The sequence below is a fragment of the Barbus barbus genome, assembly GCF_936440315.1.
Source record: "Barbus barbus genome assembly, chromosome: 18".
Lineage (NCBI taxonomy): Eukaryota > Metazoa > Chordata > Actinopteri > Cypriniformes > Cyprinidae > Barbus > Barbus barbus.
In genome coordinates, this window is record NC_136746.1 from 5,424,809 (window position 1) to 5,451,492 (window position 26,684).

The window sequence follows — 26,684 nt, forward strand, 5'->3', positions numbered from 1 at the left end:
GACTCCATTAGAATTCACTGCGGATCGTCTGTCATGCAGCAATGGCATTTCCAGGCTGCATGTGATATTGTCAATGCTTTCTGTTGCATAAAATTATGAACTGATGCGCCTCGTGTCTTGGAAGGGATTTGTTGAGATCCTGTGTTGCCATAGAAATTTGTGAGTTCAAAGCAAATAATTCCACTGATTAAATTTTCACATTTTAATTAAAGTCACGTTCGAAATCAAAACAAGTTCAGTTTCCTACTTTTTAATTATTCCAATCAAATTCCTATTGAAGTGAACTGATTACTAAAGTTATTTAACCAGAAAAAAATTGAAACACTGCCACTGCTTGTTAGTATATAAAAAAAGACCTCATTATTTAAATATTATAGGAGGAGCCAAATTATGAAAAGCAACATTGGGAACATGGATACAGCGACCCCAATGAGAGTTTGCATAGCATATTTTAAATATATCAGGTTCATAACATACTGAACATTTAACAGATTCACATTTTATTTATTTATAAAATCAAGAAAAGCGATACAAGAAACTAGCCTAAATAGCAGTATTAGTTGGAGTACTTCAAAATGGTTAATTGCTCTTTCTTTGTAATTATTATGTTATTCCTACACATAAATGGTTTGACTGTATAACATAATATCAAAAGAAGTGGCATTTACTTGACAGAAAGATACCACAAGCATGCTTTGCATGCAAACACTTGACAAAAAAAGAGGTTTGTTGAGTTTCAGATATTAAAACGATATTCAAAATGAAGACAAAAACCACTTTGTAGTTGATGGATCATTGATGGATCATGTTCTTATTTACTGTGATGAATTATAGTACGCCTGTGTGAACTTGAGGAGAACCGACTTCATACATCTACTAAAAATCATTGGCAAGCCAGTTAATTAAAAGTCAATTAACAAAACTGATGAAGAAAAGTGAAAAGATCTAGCAGCAATTTTTGTCCACTTGGTTTAATAGTGTGTTATCTAGCACAACAAAGAATGTTTTTTAGAGTTTCACTTTGTTGCTGCTGTAAACCAAATGCATTTATTTCAAAAGCGGTAAAAGTGATTCAGATTGGAGATTTGCCAGGCACCCCAAATTGCCAAGTCATGCTTTGTGAATTAGACGGTAGTGGTGCATTCTTGGCAGCAAAGTACATCAAGCTAGGTGTTCCATATACATGAAATGATTTGTGAAGTACAACTGGCCCAAGAGCCGAAGAAAAGTGCTGATGCGTTTCAGATTGGCCGGTAGCTTCTGTAATCACATTCATATTTTACTATCAGCGACTGTGTGTGTTTGTGTACGATGTAAAGGCAGGGACGACACGGGTAGTGATTTCCAACTCTTTTATTAACACAAAACCAAGAGAAAAAGGCGAGGATGTGAGACGAAGTTGAGAGGTGCACTGATGGTCTCGTGGCTGCCGCTGGGGGCTAAGTGGAGGTCCTGCTCTCCCAGGTCATCCATCCACCGGAGAAAGCAAAATAAATAATAAAAAAAGCCTCTGGATTCCAGTGGCTAACTGAAAGAGCAGCTTTTAAACAGAGATTTAATAAACTAACATCAAAGCTTTTCCCCCCAAGCACCTCAGGGGAGAGGGAGCCAAATTCATTAGAGGCCCACTCAGCTTAGGCAACACAGATGACAAACTGTTTCACACATTTCCTCGTGGCACTAAATATAACTTGCCCCACCCTCCCTAACACATACTTCCTACTCTCTTTCTTTTCATATTAGATGCTTGCTCATTTTATGATACGATGATGCATTTGGGGTGAAAAATACTACCTACTTTTCAATTCTACTTTCTTTATTCACTGATTTATGCACTATAGTTCAATTACAGTGTTTGCAAGGCAGCATTATATTGATATGCCTCAAATATTCTGGTTTGGGTTTGAGTGATGCACAATATGTCTGTTGATTTGACAGATTTCTATGTTTTTGATCTTGATCAATATTGGATATTATTTGTGCATGTTTTCTTCAGACTAATTTTTATGTTTAGAATAACTTTGCCATCTTCTAATGCTCGCTTAATTAACTAATTGCACACTAATAATTTAGTCTTTATTTTAATTTATAATATTGATGATGCCTAAATTCATTTGTTAAACTGTTGATTTTATTTCAGTGTGTTTATTTATTTATTGCACAAAATACAGTTTTATTATCAATTATTTATTGGTTATTAGCTGTAACATCAAAATCATTTTCAGCTTATTTGGTATCAGGCAGAAATGCAATATTGGCGAATCCCTAAGGCTTCGTTCTCAAACCTAAAGATTCCTGCAATTTGTTCAGCACAAACCGCTTATCGTAGACATTTTGTAGATCTTTTAGATCGCAACTGGTCTTGTCTTTCTTTGCAGTATTTAAACTGTGTTAAATTCTGCATCATTAGCATTACCAAACACAATAGTTTTCAAACAGGTTTGCTGAACCCATATTCTACTGGTCAGACGAATATCCCCTGCCTAATCTCACAACATTGGTTGTGCAAAAGTTGATGTGTCGAGCTGGTATGGATGCTCAAACAAATAGAGCAATGCAGAGTTAAAAATTGTGCCCAAATATGACTACTTTCATACTATATAGTATGCGAAAAAACAGTGCACCAAAAGAGTAGTATGTTCGAATTCATAGTATCTGAAAAACAGCAGGCAAAAAGTACCCTGATTATTTACTTCTTCCACCAAGAATTTGGAGTGCATCTGTGATGGACATCTACCTTTCCCATGAAGCCACGGAATGGCAGTAAAGCAACGAAATGAATGCTCTAAGTCACAGAGACAGTAACAATATGCTGGCTGTAGTAAGTCTGAATTTCATTCATGTTACTCATGCATAGAATGTACTTTTTTTAAAGGGGTCATATGATGCGATTTCTTTTTTCCTTTTCTTTAGTGTGTTATGTAGCCATTTGTGCATGTATACGATCTGCAGAGTTACAAAGCTCAAAGTCTCCCACAAGAGGATTATCTATCTAAAAGGTAAGGCTGATCCAGACTGGGCTAAAACGCCTCATTCAAACTCACCCCCACATGTCTACGTCACGATGTGGAAATATTCGCGTAATGCTGGCCAAATGTGCACGCAAAGAAATAAAACGTGGTTTCAGTAACCACAGCAGTGACTGTTCAAATGTGGAGTTTTGCGCAATGTAGAGTAACGTGTCGTGTGTGTGTGTGTGTGAGAGAGAGCGAGAGGGTCACATGACAGTGGAGTCAGCTGTCTTAACTGCGGCTTGTGTGCAAATACATATGAGCTTCATCACTGTGTCTGTCACACGACTCTGTTCCCCTCTTGGGCTTGAACTGATGCTAAAACTAAGGACATTATTAACTGTCTTTATATTTACTTTGAAAGCTGAAGCTCACGATTAAAATAAAGATCTTTAAAATAGCATCATATGACCCCTTTAATGGGCGTGAAGTAAGTTTCAAATTAAATGTAGCACCTATTAGATAGTATGTGATTTCAGATGCAGCTAATATTTTACACTTTTTAGGGGAATCAGCCTACAAATGATTTATATTGCCTGCGAATATCACGATTACAAAGATTTTTAAAATCAGAAAAATACAAGACCATTACTCCTTTATAGCCATATAATAAACTATGTTGATTATGTTGATAGACTGTCTACAGCTGGAAGAAAACAAGATGTGTCTAGCATCATGATGGTGGCAAAACTGCATTATCTTTACACTAGACCAAAACCTAAACCCAAACTTCTTTTGCTGCCTTGCAAACACTGATATTTCCAACCGGAAATGGAAATCTAGTTGTTTTTATGCTGTTGGGGTGAACAAGAGGCAAGGGCCATCCTGTTACTTCTTCCTGGTGGGAGTAGGGGACTTCATGCCACGGGGCGGGGTAGAGGTTTTGGCGTTTTGGGGAGGAGCCGGAGACTTGGCTGCAGCAGGGGCAGGGGTGGCAGACTTGGCAGTGGGAATTACGATGGGAACCGTGGGAGGCATGATCCTCTTGGGTGAGGGTGTTGGTTTGATGTCCGGAACCCTGTCGCCGTGTTTGTACACGCTGACGATGATATCCACCGACTCGCCGCCGTATTTGTTTTGGACCGTCATGGTGTATTTGCCGGAGTCCTCCAGGGACACGCCTTTGATAGTGAGGCTGGCGAACTTGCCCGAGTCCATGGCAATGACGTACTGATCGCTGGGTTCTACTTCTTGATCGCTCTTAGACCAGCTGACAAGAGGTTTGGGGTCACCGCAGACTGTGCAGGTCAGACTCAGAGTCTGAAGAAAATACAAAAACAAATGCATAACGCATATTTAATCTAAAAGCATTCTCAGAGGAAGTAGATTGTCATTATCATGCCAAAGGCATAAATATGAGGAATAGCATTAAGCAAATGCACATTATTCTGAATGATAATATGATATTTTGATGGTGCAATGGCAACTAAAAATCCTATGTATCTTTCTTTAACTATTATTGTTGTAATAAATTTATAAAATATATTTGTATTTAAATATACTTGATATTTTACATATATTCAATATATATATATATATATATATATATATATTAACATGTGTACATATATGTGACCATGGACCACAAAACCAGTCATAAGGATCAAATTATACTTATGAAAGCTGAATAAATAAGCTTCCCGTTTATGTATGGTTTGTTAGGATTGGACAATATTTGGCTGAGATACAATTAATAGCTTAATCTGGAATCTGAGGGTGTAAAAAAAAAAGTCAAAATATAGAGAAAATCACTTTTAAAGTTGTCCGAATGAAGTCCTTAGCAATGCATATTACTAATCAAAAATTAAGTTTTGATATATTTACGGTAGGAAATTTACCATATATCTTCATGGAACATGATCTTTACTTAATTTTTCTTTTATGCCAAAAATCCTCAGGATATTGATAATATTGACTCATACAATGTATTGTTGGCTATTGCTACAAATATACTTGTGCGACTAGTTTTGTGGTCCAGGGCCTTTTCCTTAAATTACCACCTAAATAAAGAAATTTGAAATGTACTGCAGAACAGGAATGACCCTTTTAAACAATTTGTACATCATCAAGTTATTCTTGCTGCATTTCTTTACTTTAAGAATTTTACAGTGAGAAACAGGTTTCTGAAGAATGTTTTCTAATGCTGTTTTTAGATTTATGTTGTTTCTATTCTAACACAGTCGTGAATGACATATTTCACAGTAATGAATTTCAACAAAGTGACTCGTTTGGGCTTTTAGGGAGAAGTGCAGCTCAATGAAAACTCAGATATACAGTGCGAAGCTCTGCGGCAGGGAGCTCTCAATGGAAACCCACTGTGTACGTGACCTCTGCAGGTCATCTTGTGAAAGGTCTCCTCTCCCACACAGTTCAACTCATGTTTGCTTTAATGGATCCGAGAGCCACTGACCAGCTATGTTTATTTGATCTGAAAGAGAAAAGGATGCTGGCGTTTCCAGCATCAACTATTCAGGCGAATCCTAATCCTACCAATATCCTTTCACTGGCAGAATACACCATATTCCCCAAACTGGCTTCATGCTGCTTGCAAGCATTGGATTATGAGGCCAAAGACAATGTACATGGATCTCAGGGAGCGGAGGAGTATGATGCCCTCCACTGCACACTCCCAGGGCTGAAGTGAAGAGCCGCAGAACGGTACTCACCGGCACGACTGCCTGCGGCAATACAGATCACTAATGCATTGGCTACAGCTCTCCATGGGCGACTGAAAGAAATGCTCTGGGTGCAATACAAGTTTAGCTCCATTGACAATGTTTGAGGCATAATGTTGATTACCACAGAAAAATAACGTTGTCTCATTGCTCAGTTTCTAATAGCAAACAAAAGCCATGGGTACAGTAAACCACTTTCAGTGGATGTCTATGGGGGCCGATGTTCTGGGGGTTTCTAAGCAGAAACGTGAAGTGCATAATTTGGTCAAACTTTAGTTTGGGGAACAATTTTAACTATTATCTAACTAGTAACTATGACTTTTTGCCTCAATAAACTCCTAATTTGCTGCTCATTAATAGTTAGTAAAGTAGTTGTTAAGTTTAGGTATGGGTTAAGGGATCTAAAATATGGTCATGCAGAATAAGGCAATAAAATGTGCTTATCAGTACTAATAGGTAAACAGCTAATATGACAAGCAATAGGCATGCTAATAAGTAACTAGTTAATAGTGAGAAATGGTCTCTAAACTAAAGAGTCACCCATAATTTTAAGGCAGCGGCTATTTGCACTAAGTGTAAATAGCAATAGATTCTATTTACACTGTTAAAATAGCAGTATTTTCTGCTATTAATACTACTTGTTGCAAATAGTGCCAAATATCTGCACTTCAGTATTGTATTACATTATAAAACAGTAATAATGTGCAATAATAACGTATTGAGTGTAAATTTCAATTTTAATTCAAATTATTAAATGGAAGCCACAATAATAAATAAAATAAAGCCCTCTCTACACCTACCCTAACCCCACCCGATACTTTATTTTCAAGTTTTTGGTTATTTCCTTAACTTTTATTGAAAATAAATGCCTTTACGATGTGATATGAGATTTGAAAAGGGAGAAAAAAAAGTTTGGCAAACGGCGGGTTAAAAACCCAGGGTCGACTGCGTCAAAAAGACCACGGCACGCGCTTTACCATCTGCACCACTGGAGCTGATGATTTGGAGCCATTTTTTATAATGTTGACTAGCCCAATCACAAGTTGGTGGGCGGAGTTAGTGTAAATAGCCTCTGCCAACAGGGCATGCTATTTGCACTCAATGTAAATAGACACTCCGTAATTATAATCGGGCACTTACAAGAATTATTCAGTAAAAATAATTCAACTATTTACTGCAATTTATGTAAAGATATCTAAAACATCCTTTTGATATGTGACTACTTTTCTAGGTAGACTAACTTTTGTTTTACAGTAACACGTTGTAAGTCACTGGAAGTCTATGGGTCTTTGGGTCCTTGAATTATTCAGTGAAAAATAGTGCATTTCAGCTGCAAATGTGCTTTTGTTGCACTACTTGTCTAGATGGATGAACATGTAAGTTGGTAACTGATATAATTAGTTGATTGTTAATTAGCAGTTATTGTTATTTCAGTTTTCTTTATGTAAAAAGTCAATTTCAAGCTATTCCTGTGCATATCATGCAAACTGAGTTTACCTGTTTTACTGGAGTGGTCAAAACATTGCAGTTGAAAGACTGGATGCAACTTCAGATAGACATGTTCAGGAAGTCATGGTACCGCGCTAACCCCATGCCAACATGTACCAAGTTTGGACACACAGTTTGGCAGAGTAAAAGTTTGGCCACACTTGAATTAGTTTCTTATGATATTAAAAACCTTTTGATCTAAAGGCTTTTGCCTAAATTCCTGAAATTAGGTTTATAGACAAATATAAATTGTGCCAACTTCACAAACCCGTTTTTATTGGATGAGTTGGAGCAGATACTGAGGGAGAAGCAGCCAACAAATGTCCAGCATACATGTGAACACCTGCACAATGTGTTTAACTAATTTCATGAAGGTGCATTCTGGAATTCTTTTTAGAGAACATCCAGAATAAGCAGAGCTAGAATCTAGACAAAGGGTGATGACTTTGAAGAAGCTCAAATATAAGATTTGGTAATATTTTTTTGGTCACAACCTAATTTCTATTCTTATACATAGAGTAATTTCTGTTCTCTACTCTTTATATTCTTCGCGTTGCGCTGTAGTTTAGTTTTTGTAATTACTTATTGTTACAAATAGTGTTTTATACATACATATATACACACATATATATATATATATATATATATATATATATATATATATATATATATATATATATATATTATATATATATAGTGGTCTTTTCGACATGATTTTCTTCAAAGAGAAGTCAGATCAAATTCAATTTCTTTATGCATTGTGGTCTATTTTTCACTACGTGATGGCTTGCACATAACAAGCTTAAACAAACCTTTTTTTCCATGATAGTCACAACATCAGGAAGACCACCAACCACTTTGCCACGATCTGACAACGAAAACATCACAAAGTTAATTTTAGGAATATAATTACATATCAACGCAAAGCGAGAGTGTCGGGAGTGATTGAGTATACTCACTCTTTTCAGCATATGCTTCCGCTCTGAAGGGCAAGAGAAGAATAGCAATGTTGAGTTCATTAGCAGACCTTAATATTTTACACAAACACTGATGTACAGCTCACATGCTTTGCATCTCTAAACATTTAGGATGTGGAAAGTCATGTGCTGGTCTGATGCACTGGTTATCTTACTTGAGTCTCTGGAATTCTGCGTAGGCGTTGTCGTAGACTACAGGGGGGAAATCAGAAAAAAAGAAGAAGAAAAGTTAAGAGCATATAAAACATGAATACAATTTTTTCAAAAAGGAAAACAGCACTGTCTCTCTATTCGCCGCGTCTTGTCCCGGAGGCATGGCATAAAAAGAAAATCAGCTCTCATTATTTGAATAGCATTGTTTTCCTGTTTCGCTGGAAATAGCTCTTCTTCCCCTACTCATTACTGTCACCATTCAGCAAATCGCATGACCTGTCAGATACCAGCCCTTGATTATGTTTGTCATCAAACAGTCTGTTGACTAACTGAAACCGCTGCCAGTATCTGCACCTTTGATACTATGACAGCATTTTTTGATCCCTGGATTTCCCTAAATACATTTCCTGTGTGTGCAGCTGCAACACTGGCCTTTACTTCCAATTATAAACACATCTACACAGGATCAATGCCAGAACACGAGTTTGAGTTGACCATCTTTGTTATAGCGCTTGTGGTGTAGTGTTGTGGAGTGGAAAAAAGCCTTTAAAAATAGACAAAAGCACTTCACATGACAGTCTTGCCATCACCTCCAGCATTGATGTGTTTTTCTCATTAATGCAGATTCTGGTAGTGAGGTTAAAACTATTTGAGCTGTTGTTGAAGTATTTAACTTGATACTCAATTAAGTTCAGATGTAATTGGGTTATTTTTCACAATGCTCCCCTTTAAAGGCATCATACATTTTGCATCTATTTCCCCCCATGAGGTCCAATTATAATGTTTAGTCAAGGTTGTTGTATGCCAAAACACTTAGTTTCCTGTGACTATTTACCTCTCTCTTTTTTTCTTTTTTTTTTGTCTAGAAGGTTATGGCATGACCTATTTAAGGTCAACTCTTGATACCTTTGGAAATTGTCAGAAAGCAGTAATTACATTGTTTATTTGCTGATTTGTTAAAATTAGGTAAATGAAGAACAGTAGCATGATTGCTGAACATTTTGTTTGTTTTTAATTTAATTGTGTCCAGTCTATTTAAATATGTACAACTGTACAAGTTGACTTAATTTGGTTGGTACTACCAAAATATATATATTTTTTTATCATTAACAGATTTTTAGTTTTCAGAATGCTTTGCAGAGGGCTGAATCAGACGTGTGTGATTTTATGTGTTTTGGCTAAATGAAAAGACTTGTTTAATGTTCAGTTAAGTTTTTGTGGTTACCATTGTGTTAAAGAGCTTGTAGTTAAATTAATTAAGTTTATAGTGTATGTTGCTCCATTCAATGAGCAATAATTACATTAACATTAATGCAGTGACTTCCTACTTGTTCACTGCAGACATTTGCCATGCAAGCTACAGAAGGTATTATATGTGACCCTGGAGCACAAAACCACACTGTAAAACAAAATCTAAATATTGAGAAAATCTCCTTTAAAGTTGTCCAAATTAAGTTCTCAATTAATTTTTTTTAGGAAAATTCTCAACTTTTTGTTGTATAAACTTAAAACAAGAAGTTGAGAAAACTCAAAAATCTGCTGAAGCTGGTTGCCTTAAACTTTTATGTTTTCCCAACATTTTTTTCTTTAACAGTGCAGTCTTAAGTCGCTGGGGTATATTTGTAGCAATAGCCAAAAATACATTGTATGGGTCAAAATGATCATTTTTTCTTTTATGCCAAAAATCATTAGGATATTATGTAAAGATCATGTTCCATGAAGACATTTTGAAAATTGCCTACCGTAAATATATCAAAACTTCATTTTTGATAGTAATATGCATTGCTAAGAATTTAATTTGGACAATTTTAAAGGCGATTTTCTCAATATTTAGATTTTTTTATACCCTCAGATTCCAGATTTCGAATAGTTGTATCTCAGCCAAATATTGTCCTATCATAACAAACCATACATCAATAGAAAGCTCATTTATTCAGCTTTCAGATGATGTTTACATCTCAATTTCCAAAAATGGACCCTTTTTTTTTTTTTTGTCCAGGGTTACATATGTATACAAAAAAGTGTTCGTATTAATCACAATTTTTTTTTTTTTTATAATTAGTTGAGTAATTAGTATTGATAAATGATAATTAGACTGTGCCTTGTTTAATTTAGTGTGTCATAGCTGGTAAATTTAGGTGGTCTTTAGTTAACACAACTCACGTTGTCCGGAGAGGTCCAGGGTACGAGAATGCGTCTTCTCGGGATCCACAATCTCAATAGTGTACATTCCTTTATCCTTATCAATCGGTTCGACTATCTCCAAAGTTGCCATTGCTGGGTTGCCACCAACTCTCATCCTTTCTGATGCAGCAATTTTAGAATCCCTTGAAGTACAAACAGTTAATGAATGCAAAGAAACCAGTTCATCAATGAGAGAATGACAAAACGATCACATGAAATACGATCACATGCATGCTTTTAACATGTTAAAACGAAGTTATGTTTAATCCCAATCTCTTTTTAAGATCAATTGTTTGCTCATTTTCCACAGAGTAAATGGTCTCAAAACATTAGACATGCTTTTTTTTTTTAAGTGGGGCATCAAATTAGCATGTCCCTAGTGTAAAATTAGACACGGCGGGTGTTTTTTTGTGTTGCGACTGAATGAGAAATTTCCCCTACATTAATACCTGCTCTGCGTGCAATTCAAAACGTGCAACAGGAGAAGGAAAGACCCAGAATAACCACTTCAAAATGCTAATACAGGGATTTGAGAAGCCATGCGAGCAAGAAAAGGCTTTTCTCACTACGTTAGAATTTCACATGCTACTGAATCACCTCCAGGGCAGAGCATTAGGCAACTGCAATCAGAATGATTTGTTTTGTGTCGACAACAGAGCGAGGAGCAAGACAGACTCTTTATTCTTGTAATTTCCTGTAGTTGAATAATCATTTATTTTGTACACCTCACACTAAACTATAGACCAAAATCTGAACATCATGTTTACATGTAGAGTCGTTGTCATGCCTGAGGACATGAAGAGGCATGTGCATTTCATTTTCAAGGGTATTTGTGTATCTTTTTTTATTCTAGGAAATCGTTTCAAGTGAGAGTGGAAAACGTGCCTACTTTTGTTTCCAATGGATCTTCATCTCCTCGGTGTAATATTTCATATGGCACTGAAGCATAATGCCCTCCGCAGTGCACTGAATCGACAACTCAGAGGCGCTGGATCCTGTCCAGGTCCAAAATAGAAGGAAAGAGATCTTAAAATTCACCAACACAGGCTGTTTGGACAGAAATCTGCATTGCTGTGATTCACAATGTGTTGCTATGTATGCAAAGATTTTCAAGTAGGCACACAGCTACAATGAACGTGTGTTTTCCCTTCAAGATGATCTTTTTACTGTTTTCATTCTATGGTTGTTGTTTTTGTTTTTTTGGATGAAAGATTAAGAATTGTTTTAGTACAATTGAAACTGAAGTGGGTAGAAGTGCAGTTAATTGGTCAACCACCTGTAGTTCACATTAATTGTGAATCTGATGAAACAGTAGCACAACTATATTTGTAGAAATAGCCAAAAATACATTGCATGGGTCAAAAAGATCATTTTTTCTTTTATGCCAAAAATCATTAGGATATTAAGTAAAGATCATATTCCATGAAGATATTTTTGATTAATAAGAGGCATTGCTAAGGACTTCATTTGAACAACATTAAAGGTGATTTTCTCAAAATAAATTTTTTTTTGCACCCTCGGATTCCAGATTTTCAAATAGTTGTATCTCGGCTAAATATTGCCCTAGCATAACAACCCATACATCAATGGAAAGCTCATTTATTGATGTATAAATCTTACACTTATGACTGGTTTTGTGGTCCAGGGTCACACATTTAAGTCATATTTTACCTCAAAATCAGAAAGAAATCAATTATATTTTGCTTAAAGAAAATAATAAATAATAACTTATTTTACAGTTATTTTTGCAATGTGACAAAAAAAAAACAACAAAAAAACAATCATTCAATCACTGTCTGTGTAGAATCACAGGGATTCTATAGCCTATTCAAGCATGTAGGAGAAACTCTGATACTCATGCATGTCATACACACCAGCGATGCGACCGAGCTTGTTAATGATGTCATCAAAAGCTGTGGGCGAGAAAAATACATCTTTAATAAATGTTTTCTGGAACATTTTCCAGCTCACATTTACATTTTTCTATATTTGATAAGACAATCCTGAGAGATGGTACCTTTGCCAGAAACATCAATCTGTGACACATCTTGGCCTCTGTCATCAGTGATGGTTGCTTTATATAGTCCCACATCCCTCTTGGAGAACTAGAATATCAGGATAAAAAAATACAATAAAAAAAAAAAAAACGGCATTTCACAAAAACAGGCCACCTGAGTGATGCTTTTTTTAGAGCATTACCGGCAGAATAGTTTTTGTGCTACATTGTCTTGGGAGTAAATTATAGCTTTTTCATATAGTTTTAAAAAATAGTTTTGACAAAAAATGTCAAAGAATAACCAGCACTATACAAAAAATTACTACGGCACTCAATTGATTGAGACTCCTGGTTTCAATACTCAGGGAGTCAGAAGCCCTTAAGGTTATTTCTCATGTGAACGCAGTATAATTTTGTCATGCGTCAAGCTTCTTTGTATTTATGGAAGTTGCACAAGCTGTTTTACTTTGTAACTGGGAAGAATAACGACTGAAAAAAACAGAGCAATTACCCATAACAGTCCAGCAGGGATTATTTGTCTTTTTACTGAAATAACCTTAGCTATGGCACTTAGCGTCGAGCATGCTTCAGTACACTTTTGATACATTTTAAACTTTGATTATGGAAAGCACAAACACAAACGTCTGTTACTGGCCTACACTAGTTGTCACGAACCCATAAATGGGTCACAGATCTGTTCTGCTCTCTGGACATGATGAAAAAAACAATTGTAAATGCTGCTAATAAATTGCAATTAGCCATATGAACGTGTATTGAATCACAATATCAGGATACAAAGCATAGTAAAACATTTATGAGAAGTAGAAAAAGCTGTTGACATTAAAAAGCTGTGCATTATACTCAGTGTTGTTTTTTAAGCAAATGTACTAATGCTAATGGCTAACGCTAATACAATTTAGTCCAGTGTTTGTTTCATGTGTAAGGCTTTTAGATCACTGTTGTATTGTATTCACTGGAAATATTAAATAACCTGGAATATAATATTTAGGTGAAATCCTATTTTAATGTGTGATTTTAAGGCTTTTTCACTATTATTTTTATAGCGCTTTTAACAATGCAAATTGTGTCAAAGCAGCTTTACATCAGCTTGATATAAAGCTGGGTGGCTTTACATCAGCTTTACAGGATTTAGACGGGGAGATAGTGTCGAAAGTGTCATTCTCCTCTGGCAAGACAAAATCAGCAGTTTTAGTGATTTTCACCTGAGAGACAAAGGGCCCTCCCCTAATAACCCATCAGTGTGACTGTGACTTTGAGGCAGGTAAGAGAGAATGTGAGGAGATTGATTTTTTTTTTATTATTTGTATTTTATTTACAACACAGTATAATCAAAACATACATAATGAAGGTCAGACACATTATTGTGCACACTGATCTAACCACAGAGATGTGAACAGACTTTCAGTCATTCCTGCAACAGATTCTGTTCAACAAGTGAAACAAGTAAATCATACCTGATATTTATGTGTTATTTAAGTGTTTCTGCTTCTTTCCATGGATTCAAGAAGAAAAAACATAATCAGTAGTCAAAGATCTTCTTTTACCATAGAATATCAGTGAAGTTGAACATCTGATGTTGGTGCAGCGCTCTGAAAACAGTTTGAAGAGACTGGAAGTCAGCAGGATTCATCATCTGTGGTGCTGTTACCTGATTCAATAAAATACAAACAAGCAAAAAAAAAAACATTTGTGAGCATGTTAATATCAGAAACATCTGTATATATATATATTGTGACGAGTCGGCTGCCTCCCCCCTGTCCATCATCACCACCCCGTCCCTTATTCGCCGCCCTTCACCAGGCTCCCGACAGGAGTGGGTGTGTGTGAGAGGAGGGGCGCTGAACACGCAGAGCTGGCGGCGTGTGATGAGGCGCACCTGACGTGAATAGAGCCTCATCACCGCCGCCGTTAAACGCCGAGCGCGCCTCTCCTCGAGAGACCGGTCTCTTCCCCGTGCATGCACGCTGGTGTCCTCGTGGGTCCAGGAAAGGGAGCGTAGAGGGAACTACCTGCCGCCGCCAGAGACGCGAGCGGCCGGACCCGCAGTCCGGCCGACACTGCACCCGCGATACGGCCGTCGGGCAAGGACGCCGGGCCGTGGAATCCCGTCGAGCACCCGGGGATGAAGGAGTTGGACGAAGCCGCCACAGAAGCCGCCGTCACCCGCGCCCCGGGACCTCCAGACGGGAGCGCGTGCGGCCGCCGGACTCCGCCCCTTACCTGGACCCTTCCCTCCTGAACACTGCCCCCCTTCACGAGCCCCGCAGCACAACGAGGACACCAGATCCCTGTTTATTTTGGACACTTTTCCCCCTTTGGACACTTTATTTTAAATATTGTTTAATAAAAACCTCTCCGAGGCTTGACGCCACGCCCACTGTGTCTGTCGTTGGCTCCTCCCGCCACAGTGGTGGAGAATGCGGGCAGGCGGAGCCTAGACAGCGCAGTTGGGCAACATCTGATGACGTCATCCCCTCTCGCTCGCAAAAAGCCGTGGAACCCGCACGGGGACAGAGGAACGACGGGGACAGCCTCCCAGCCACCAAAGGGGTAAGTGACGTTCTTTCTATTGGTCATTTACCCTGTGGCTGGTTGAGGCTGACAACTAATACCCGGTTTCTCTGTCCCGGTTCCGGCGCGATGCGAGAGGGAGCGTTGCCCGGAGAGGAATCCCCGCCCCGCCCACTCCGACCGCTGGAGCCTGGTTGAGGAAGGTAGCACTCCTGCGTGGGCGGCGACCCTAGGACGGGGATGTCGCTTGGGGGGGGGAATGTGACGAGTCGGCTGCCTCCCCCCTGTCCATCATCACCACCCCGTCCCTTATTCGCCGCCCTTCACCAGGCTCCCGACAGGAGTGGGTGTGTGTGAGAGGAGGGGCGCTGAACACGCAGGGCTGGCGGCGTGTGATGAGGCGCACCTGACGTGAATAGAGCCTCATCACCGCCGCCGTTAAACGCCGAGCGCGCCTCTCCTCGAGAGACCGGTCTCTTCCCCGTGCATGCACGCTGGTGTCCTCGTGGGTCCAGGAAAGGGAGCGTAGAGGGAACTACCTGCCGCCGCCAGAGACGCGAGCGGCCGGACCCGCAGTCCGGCCGACACTGCACCCGCGATACGGCCGTCGGGCAAGGACGCCGGGCCGTGGAATCCCGTCGAGCACCCGGGGATGAAGGAGTTGGACGAAGCCGCCACAGAAGCCGCCGTCACCCGCGCCCCGGGACCTCCAGACGGGAGCGCGTGCGGCCGCCGGACTCCGCCCCTTACCTGGACCCTTCCCTCCTGAACACTGCCCCCCTTCACGAGCCCCGCAGCACAACGAGGACACCAGATCCCTGTTTATTTTGGACACTTTTCCCCCTTTGGACACTTTATTTTAAATATTGTTTAATAAAAACCTCTCCGAGGCTTGACGCCACGCCCACTGTGTCTGTCGTTGGCTCCTCCCGCCACAATATATATATATATATATATATATATATAGGTTTTGTAGCCATAGACTCACACAAGCTTTTATATCTTATATCTGAGAAACTAATTATTATTGTTTAACACGTTATTAAAATCTATTTTTGAACAGAGTAGGCTATTAATCATAAACGTGTTCCAAACATACTTAGACTCGTAGCATTGATCATGTTACAGTGTCCACTCATATTACTTTTATTGTTTTATATAGCGCATGAAAACATCATCGCACCGTAACATAATCATATTCAAAATGTTTTACTCAATTTCAAAACATTGTAGTCTGGACTTACAGTTTGGGAAAAACCCAACTAGTAATGTGTTCAAGTTTATGTCACAATAACACGTTAACTAATGCAAAAAAGAAACATTACTCACTCATGAGATTGATCTCCTCTTCTGGATGAAATATTGTTCTTCTTTTGAGGGAAATCCAGCCTTTACTCAGCGCGTCTTCTTCCAGAAACGAACAGTAGCCGTGATGAACAACCTATTCACTCTTTGTTTATGTTGGGCGTCTCCATGAGCACGTGGCTCACGTGGCTACTTACATCCCGAGCCGCGAGGGGGCAGGATCGCATTAGAGATAATGAGTTTGACGGGAAAGACTGAACATCGTGTTTCATGTGGATTACTTCATCACAGAATATTTGTTTTCGATATTACTTCATTTAAAAGTACACACTTCAAGCTTTTTATAGATATAACTCTCATGTCTCTGTGTTGAGTATTTGCTGAGTTACAGTTCATTTTAGTGACGCGTTTCTAAAAGCAGTTCGTGGAGACGGAGAAGGCAGAGAGCGCAACCTGTTTTTTTCTTTGTTTTATAAAATTACAAAGTTTTGTTGTTATTATGCGTGTATACAAATAAAAGTAGATCCTTTACAGATTCGATTGATGTATTACTCTTATCTGTACGATTAAAACTCGCAGAGTAATTTAAGTTCCTTTAGGGGCTTTTCAAAAAAATGCACCAAAACGCGCCGGCGTGTTTGTCGACCACAGAGGGTTAAATCTAGGCTGCAGCAGAGTCAGATTGTGCAAAGGACTCATCTGGCTTTTTGGTAACCTTTGACCGATTAGAGTGATATTTGACTAAACGATTTTTAGCTTCAGTGTTTATGGAATGAAGTGCTCACATTAGTTAGGGGGAACTTGCAGACTCCTGAGTTCAAGTCAGCAGGCACCTCCGAAATCACGTCTACATCATCCTTATACCATTGGAACACAGAGTCCTTCTTCAAATTAGCCACCTGAAGGTAGTCAGACATGCAAGAAAACACCATATATCATCAGTCAGTCTTCAATTTGATATATAATTTGCTTTGGCTAAATCATTCCAATTCAACTTGCCTTGCAAACAAGAGTGACCAAGGCATTATCACCAACTTGAATGGAGAGGAACTCCATAAAGTGAGGGCCTGGAAAAATAAAAATTGAAAATTAACATTCTGAAATCATGGGAAACTCAAAGAATCAGTGAGCAACTATACTGAAAAACATCAACCTAAACTAGCCTAAGTGGTTTGCTAGTTTTAGTTGGTCTCAGTCTAGCCTAGATGGTTGTTATCCGGTTTAGCTGGAGATCCAAAATCTACTAGTCGGAGAGGAATCTACTACATAATATAGTATAAAAACTGTCATATTATTAAAAATCTCTTCTAGTTCTATGGAAGCAAGTCAGGTTTGGAAAAAACATGAGGGAAATTAAAGGACTTTTTAAATTTAGGATGAACTATTCATGCAAGCAATTTTTTTTTTCATCAGGGAACCAATAAGAGATTTTTATATATAATGCAAAGCTGGTTTGTAAACCTCAAAAAGTAATGCCAAGAATGGATTACAAAACCGCAGGTTGTCTGAAGTTTATTTCAACAGCTACATCAACAGGATGAGTGCAGTACCCTCTTTCACACGAATGTACTCCCTCCTTTGGTATTCTGCCTCAGCCAGCGCTGCCTTGAAGGCTGGAAAAGGAACATAAAGCAGGAACTATAAGAGGTCAGTGAGTAGAGTTCAACAGAGGAGCACAATATCTCAAGATGAGAGCTGCAGAAGCCCTCGAGCGATGCTGGCTCTCACCGTCTCCGATCAGCACCAGAGAGGACTGGGCCTTGGCTCTGCCATCTTGGATCTGCACGGTGAAAGTGCCCTCGCTGTCGTCAGTGAAATGATCCATCACCATCTCAATAATGCCCGTAGCTGCGTCGTGACTCATTTTAGTTTGCTGTGAAAAAGCCGGAGAGGTAAACATTTCTCTCCTGGGCTTTTCTTAGGAGGCTCACGCAAATGGAACAGAAAAACATAACAGATGGTAGTACTGCAATAGAGCTGAATCTATTTATTTGGATTGGTTATGTTTTCCTGCACAGCAAAGGTTGGAGCTAAGCTTAAAGGGATAGTTCACAGAGAATGACAATTCAATAATCAAATACAAAACCCATATGGCTTTCTTTCTACCACAGAACACAAAAGGCATTACTTATAGCAGAAAGTCCATTCAGTTCAGTGAAAGGGATTCAACAGTACTATTTTGTAAAAAAAAAAATATATATACACACACGCACGCACGCACACACACACACACATAATATATGTTTATGAAGATTTCTAGAAATCTTAATATTAGAAATATAGAAATATAAATATTACATGTACTATATCAGCCAATATCTAACCAAAATAATCGGATAACTAATATGATACTGCTATTTTGTGTATTCCTAAAGTTAAATATTTTCAGTACATAATGACTTAGAAATTAGTACAGAAGTCATATGGACCTTGCTTTTAACTATGCTTTTACTCTACTGTTAAACAACTTAATTTATGTTTCATAGAAGAAAGAAAGTCATATGGGTTTTGGAGGATCCTAAGGATGAGTAAATAATGACAGAATCTTCATTTTTGGGTAAACTATTTCATAAACAGAAAGCAGGGAGTTTTATATTAAAGGAGATAATGAAGATATGTGGTTGCCTGTACCACTTTATTTGCAGTCGTTTACCTCACAGTTGACGAGCTCCTTGTTATTGGCAAAGAATTTGTAGGTCACAGCAGAGGAGATGCCCTCAGCTTGCAGCCAAAAGCGCATACGGCCTCTCTCTAGAATCTTATAGGCCAGTTCAGTCTTCAGAGGAATAACTGCGACACAAGAGAGGTGATGTGTGACAATCTGACATGTTGTCTTGTGTGTTGCCACTGTTCATACGCATGAGTTTAGACTTGTGAAATAACACATGCTGATATCAGAGTTTATTTTAAGCAATAAGCCATTGCAGGGTCATTTATGGTTGCCAAGTAATGTAGCAACTAGGAATATTAAAATTCAGGGTTCCCATACTTGAATATTGCCATCTATCTAGATAAAATCTTAGATTAATGATACATTTCTACACTCAGAAAGAGTCATTTTTAGCCAATTATTTTTTTTAGAGCAAAGAATAATTAAAACTATACACACTTTGGAGCACAATACGATTCTATACATTAACATTAGGTAATTATGCAATAGATAATACTTAAATTTTTGGACATTCCAAATAGTATAACAATAACTATGAATTAACGTGCCACAAATAATGTTAACAAACAAATTGTGAAATGTTACAATCATTTCCATGACTTTCTTGAATTCAATCATTTTAGAAGCTTGGAATATTTCCAAGACTGTGGCAACCCTGAATACGCTATTCAATTAAAGTGTCAAGTACACATGTTGAACATGGTTTGTGTTCAATGTCTACTATCCAGGGTCACTCACTTGGGTTGCGTATGTCATAGCTGAGGGCCAACATCTTCTCCAGCTCTAAAATGGAGGACAGAGGCAACAACTATCATCATTATCAACAACACTTTCAAGGACATAATAGAAGACGACACTAATCTTTATTAGCATTAATATTTGTATTACTAAGGATCTTTGTACAATAGGTAATATTACTGCAGATGGTGTAGCATCCATAAAACAGATCAACATACTGACAAGTATCCGACAGCCAAATCAAATAAGATTCCAATCTAACAGTGGAATGTTTTGATATTGTCTGGTTCTCTATATAATTTTGAGGATGGGCATTAATAATGAAGGTGATAGTCATAATATATTAACAGGCCTCACCTTCTGCTGAGATCTTGTAGCTGGCGGAGACACCATCAGTTTGTGTAACAGACACGGAGTATGTGCCCAAATCCTCTTTGTCTGGGTTCTTAAAAAGCAAAGTTGAGCTAAAGAAACAAATGAGCAAACATTAGTGTCTGTTCAGTGGGACAACAAAAGGAAAACAAACAGAATTAAATATGCACAGACTGTGGCATTGCTCTAAATATGCTTTGAGCTAATATGTATCTGGTCCAGATCTAGTTAGGACACATCGTACGTGTGTTTTTCTTACTGGCTGCCTGATGTCTTCACGGCGATTCCCTTAGAGAAGTCAGTAATTTCTTGGTAGGACTTCTTCCACACAAACTTTGATTTCTCCATCATTTGGCAGCTTTCAAAAGAGATATAAATGTCACCTGATTCCTCATCGACGCCACATTTGATTTCCTGGGTGCCTTCAAAATAACAGAAGCAGAGAAGGATTTGTTCACAAGTAAACAAAATGTGCAGACTACAAAACAGGTACTGTAGGATATGCCACATTTACAGATGCAAGAGAGTGAAATTATAAAAAAATATTTTTCCCTCTGATTAAAAAACATTGGAGGACATTTAAATAATGAATATTATCTCCATATATTAATTCATAGATGTAATTACTAATATGGACATGTACATATGATCTTAATATTAATTAGATGATATTTTGCTCCTCTGAAGATCTAAAATGGACTACAAATGTCACATATAAAAACGTCCCGTTGATGACATTTAACACCACTGACGTCAAATGCCATTGGTTCCAATGTGTCTTGTAACCAAATGTCATTGAAATCAAACCTGATGGAGCATTTCATTTTCAGTGAAAATCAGCTTATATTTCTGTCTGTTTGTCACACAAAGCTTCAGGAGACTTATTATAAGGATTATTTATTATATAATATTGTGTGCACCACTTTTATGATACTTCCATAATTTGGAAAGTGGCCAGGATATTCTGGAAATTCACTTTTTCTACACAGCAAATAAAGTTATACTATTACTGCATAAAGATTACTTCAATTTATTAGTTGGTATAAATCAATGTATGTAGGTGGATGATCATTTTTATTTGAATAAAACCCGTTAATTTAGATGCTGTAAATGGTGCATAATGCATAACAAAATTTGTAAAAAAAAAATTAAAGAAAATGAAAAATTGTGTGTGAAGAAGTTTGTGAATGATTAATGCAGACATCTGTGGAGTTCTGCAGGCGCAGATTCAATGTAGCCCTGATTATGACCAATCAGCCTACACAGGGCTTCCCTTCTCAGTCGTGCTATAAGGAGAACATCTCATACAACATCACACACATACTTTATATAGACAGACGAATCCACAGTGCACTCTACTGGCTGACAGCATTTTATCAGCCCCAAAACCTTTCAGGCTGCTCGGAATGAATCATCTTGGATCATCCCGTTTTCCTTATCTGTGAATGTGCAGGCAGCTGCTCCCCAAGACACTTCAGAGCGCCTCCCATGGTACCATCCACACTGCCCCGCACGGCTCTGAACTCCGCTCATTTCATCCAAAATACAGATCCCTTCTTTCAAATGCACTGATATTCAGCTATTCTGGGTGGCTTAAGTGCTTAAAGACTATATGAATTTACAACTGACGAAACTGAATGCAACTTCTGGTTTTACTGTGCACAATTCCAAAAAGCCAATCTTCATACTCTAGTAATAACCACCTCTGAAATGAAAGTACCCAACCGATATTCCCATAGAGGATAACATAATCTCTAGCCAAAGGCAGGGACACACCCTTGGATGGATGACCAAAGTCACCAAGCCAATGAGGTCTATACTGAAGAAAGCCATCCGTTCATCCCTCGGAAGTATGTGAACTGAAATCTGCAATTTTTGCTCATAGGCACACATTTTGAGCCAATCTGGAGCCATATATGTCATGTGACTAATGTCTAACCACACTGGTGCTGCAGCAAAAAGCTGATTGGAATTTGGCTGACTAGTCACTATGCTGAGATGTGACAAAGACAGCAGACATTTTCCATTTCCAGCCCATGTCATGCTTTTAACGGCCTTCAAAAAAAAAGGGCAGTAGAAAAACATCTATACCCCCCAAAAAATATAATAAATAAACATTTTGTCAGAATATAAAGTAATTTTACGAAAGCAGTCAATTCAGAAAAACTGGATTTACTGCATCTACAATGAAAGGCTAGTTGGGCCATGCTAATCAGCTAAAATCTTGACCCCTTTCCAAAAACCTAGCTCTATTCTGTTATGTAATGATTTCCCCAATATTTTTCTTGTTAAAAATCCTGTTTCATGTTTAAATGAATTACATTATGGAAGTAAAAAGGGGGCAGCAAAAAGCATTTCATATTGACTTGGAACAAAATTCCCCTTGAGGCGGTGGTTCTCCACAACTATAACAGCTAACATATCATTATCATTAGTTTCCCAGGGATGTGAATAGAAATGAGTTTTCTGAGGGTTAAACAAATACAAAGCCATTTGACATTCAAACTTTAATCAGATTATCACCACAAAAATTCTTCTTCAAAAAGCATTCTTCTTATTATTATTATTGTATTATATATGTTCTGGCATGGTTCTGGATGCAAGACACTAAGTTGCTTTCACAAGTCCGACAGCTGCGCTACACAAAGCTGACAGAAAAACTGAAGTAAAGAGTAGTTGCTATGGAAACAATACTTCTTCTCATCTAGTCGCATTGGTGTAAACTGGCATGTGTTAGAATGATGCAGACCACATTCTTTTGCAAGTACTTGCAAGTTTCAACTTGTCTCGGTGTGAATCTTTTACTGTAAACAGAACCCCTTTCAAAAATCTTCCAGCACCCCAATGTTCTCTCATTGAGAATCGCTGCCTTAAAGGGAGAGTTCACCCAAAAATGAAATGTGAATATAAAAATAATACAAATTAATTATGAATCTAGCAGTTTAATCCAAGTCTTGTGAAGAGATTAGGTTGCTTTGTTTGATGAACAGATATAATTTAGTCTTTTATTCACATATAAATGCACACATAAATAGAGCTCATTACAAACTGTAAACATGTAAGCTTGTGCATGTGTTGCTAGAACAAACCTCATTGGTTCTCACGCACCACATGCACACATTTGAGCTTTCGCATTTGCCATATGCATGTGTCAATCACTGTTTAGATGCAAAAGCCCAAATGAAATCTGTTCATCGTGATCATATCTCTTCACGAGACTTGTATAAAATCACTTGATTCATATGGATTTGTTTAACAATGCATTTATGACTTCCATTGGAGGGACAGAAACCTCTCCATTTATTAAAAATATCTTAATTTGTGTTTCAAAGATGAACCAATGTCTTATGGGTTTGTAATGACATGAGGGAGAGAAATTGGTAAGAGAATTTTCTTTAAAAGTACTTCCTATCAACTATTCCTATCCAACACTAATTATCTTATAAATTGTGATTCCTAAACTAAAATTGGCCAAAAATGCATTTCATGCAAGTTCATTCAATGTACATACAGATGAAAGTGATTGTCTTTTTAATTGTAAGGTTGGTAACACTTTAGTATAGGGATCAATTCTCAATTATTAACATATGGGCTCCTTATTAGCAGTTCTAAAGAACATATTCTGCATGACCCTAATCTACATTATTATTTAGTACCTTAATTTAACAGCGACCTTACTAACTATTAATAAGCAGCAAATTATGAGTTAATTGAGACAAAAATCCTAGTTAATGGTTTTGTTAATGTTAGTGTGACCGTAAGGTTTTTCCCATTCATAAATGTACAAGTATTCATATTCATATATTCGCATTCAAATATGTACAAGTATTCATTCACAAGTATTTCCTTAAACTGTCCGCTCTACAGTACTGGTTTACCTGGCAGTGCCTTGATGCGGACAGGGTCAGAGGGGGTTGAAGCCACGCCAATGCCATTGGCGTTCTCTGCCTGCACACGGAATACATAAGACTCGCCTGTTTCTAGACCCTTGACCTGCAAACATTCGAACAATACATTTGATAAAGCCATAGAGAAACACACTGGTATTCATACTCCCATGTCTAGCTGAAGTAATAGTACAAAATGTCTGAGAATGTGAGTTTGACAGAACAAATCGATACCTTAAGATAGCAGTGGCTGACTGAACTTTCGTTGACTTTGCTCCAGTTATCCAAGCCTTTCTTGGATTTCTCAACAAAGTATCCAGTGATGGCACTGGCACCGTTGTAGACAGGAGCCTTCCACTCCACCACCACCGAATCATCCCTTACTTCAGTGAAGGTCATGTCATAGGCTGGACCTACCGAAGCCAAACACAAGGAAATCGATGCTCAAGTTTTTCTTGCTTTCAATCATATTTGATATCAATTTTGGTGAATCTCATGAAAATATGCGCAGATGACATTTCAACCTAAAACGAAACAAAGAACAAGTGACTTTCATGTAAATCACCCTTATTCCCATCACTGTAATAAATCTGGATTATTACATTCTGATTTTCAGATGTAATGTGAAATATCATTTCTTTGATTTTAGGGTAAAATATAACTGGAAGACATTCTTCACAGCTTCCATGAGAATCACATTGGTCTGTATTTGTTGTCTGGTCTTGACGGTTCGATACACAAATGTTGAGAGGCAGAGAGAGGAATATAATCAGGAAATAATGCAGGCCAGATCCGAACAATGGCTTTTCGTGATCAATTTACTCGGTTCACCTGAAACAAAGTAAGTGACATGTTTTAAAACATGTACTACTAATGTTATTAATACTTCAGTTTTAATGATGGTGATATAGCGGAGTGGTGGCTGGGAGCATGGTGGTGGTGGTAGGTTTATTCCCTGCAGGGTCAATATATAACCAATCCACTTCTGTAGCCTCTAAAAGGGTTTTTAACCATGCAAACAAGACATCTTGCCACAGAGGATCTGTACCTTTAATAAGAACACTGTAAATCTTCTAAATAACAAGTACCCGTGTAATGTTTTCCAAGAGTTGTGGGTTGGAAGTCTCATGCATGAGTGTGTTTTGCACACAAAAGACTTTTACTTCCTCTAAATTGTTCTTAGGGCAGCACATAAAACCACCTAAATTCACCATATTCCTATCGTGCCAAACATCCACAGAACATTGTTCTGTGGAAATAAAAAGATATAACTACGGAGAATCTTCATAGAGTTCTTTTCCACCAACACCAGTTCATTGAGATAAACTCCAAATAGAGCAATGCAATGCAATGCAATGCAAAGCAATACAATAAAAGTCTTCAACTACCATATAGAAGAGAAACATGCCAAATAATTGTTGTCTATTTGCATTCAGATTCTATATGGTGCAACAATATGCTGCCAAAAGACCATTAGTTCTTGAGTGTGTTGCTTCAAATATGAGGAATGGAGAATAAGATTCCAAGGCTGCAGAAGAGGGAAGATTTTCAGTGACAGGGCTCAAGAATAAGGATGGCCTGTTGGCCCGGGACCAATGTGAGAAAGTTTTGTGCCAGTTTGCAGAACTGTCAATTGGCCTTTCAGCCCTGTGCTGCATTGCCCATCTTGTACATCCTTTGTTATGCCTTGGAAACTTAAACATTTGGCTTTCTGTGATCTAATCTACATTGCTGATTCAAAATGAAGTGAAGTGCTAATACTTTACAATATGGTTCCATAGTTGACATTAATGAATGCATCAACAAACATTAACTAACAAAGAGCAATACATGTGTTACAGTTTTTATTCATCTTTCTTAACATTAGTTAATACAGTTGAAGTTTTGTCAAAAAAGCAAAAATGACTTGGTTTTTCATTGTTTTATTTATAGATTTGCATTATAGTTGGGTAATTTCCAGCTTATTCTACATTTTCTTTTCAGCTGATGGGAAATTCTTTAAAAGTTCTTCTTTTGTGTTACACAGAACAAACAGCAGCATGCAGTTGTTCAACGACATGAAAGTTAGTAAACAGTGATAGAATTTTAGAAGTAAAACTATGAGCACATGTTGCATTACCTGGCTCAGGCATGGTCCAAGCCTCGCATTTGAAGGGAGTACTATGGGTTGAGGCATCACCCAGTCCAATCAAATTAGCTCCATAGACCCTAAACTGATACACTGACCCAGCTGTCAGACCTCCAACCTTCAGAAGGAAAGGTTCATTTTAGTAATTATGTTATACATATTATAAATCAATCAATATAAGCTGATAACAATAACATGCACAGAATGCTGCAATACATGCCCACCTTGTGCAGTCTTTCCTTAATGGGTGGGATGTTGACCTCCTCCCATGTCTTCTTGGCCACATTGCATTTGTCAATGTAATAATCAGTGACGTCTGCTCCTCCAGAATGGAGGGGCTGCTTCCAGTTGAGCACCATGGATTCCCCATCACAGTAGAGAAGAGAGATGTCATAAGGGGAAGAGGGCAGCTCTGTGGAGAAGACAGATTGCTTTAGCTGGTCCTCCCCATTACTCAATGTCTTGGACTGAGAGGAACATGCGCTGGCGTGCAAGCCTCATCTCTGGCTTATAATATGCACATCTCTGAGAGAAGCGTTGCATCTGGAGGTATAATATAGGAGGGTG

At 38.1% G+C, this 26,684-nt stretch overlaps 1 protein-coding gene across 1 annotated transcript in view; it reads right to left on the bottom strand.

The window, feature by feature from the left end:
* Positions 1-3,839: 3,839 nt before the first annotated feature.
* LOC306883863 (myomesin-2-like) overlaps positions 3,840-26,684 on the bottom strand; it is a gene marked incomplete at both ends in the record, with an annotated part of 45,744 nt that continues 22,899 nt past the window's right edge. The window contains 20 exons of the mRNA XM_079439350.1: positions 3,840-4,271; positions 7,987-8,042; positions 8,134-8,156; positions 8,307-8,343; positions 10,468-10,631; positions 11,378-11,483; positions 12,363-12,401; positions 12,506-12,593; positions 17,107-17,220; positions 17,321-17,388; positions 17,872-17,934; positions 18,050-18,194; positions 18,975-19,111; positions 19,731-19,775; positions 20,088-20,194; positions 20,362-20,516; positions 23,973-24,095; positions 24,224-24,402; positions 26,109-26,235; positions 26,342-26,529. Coding sequence (XP_079295476.1) covers positions 3,840-4,271; positions 7,987-8,042; positions 8,134-8,156; positions 8,307-8,343; positions 10,468-10,631; positions 11,378-11,483; positions 12,363-12,401; positions 12,506-12,593; positions 17,107-17,220; positions 17,321-17,388; positions 17,872-17,934; positions 18,050-18,194; positions 18,975-19,111; positions 19,731-19,775; positions 20,088-20,194; positions 20,362-20,516; positions 23,973-24,095; positions 24,224-24,402; positions 26,109-26,235; positions 26,342-26,529 — 2,396 coding nt within the window. The remainder of the gene's footprint in view (positions 4,272-7,986; positions 8,043-8,133; positions 8,157-8,306; positions 8,344-10,467; positions 10,632-11,377; positions 11,484-12,362; positions 12,402-12,505; positions 12,594-17,106; positions 17,221-17,320; positions 17,389-17,871; positions 17,935-18,049; positions 18,195-18,974; positions 19,112-19,730; positions 19,776-20,087; positions 20,195-20,361; positions 20,517-23,972; positions 24,096-24,223; positions 24,403-26,108; positions 26,236-26,341; positions 26,530-26,684) is intronic.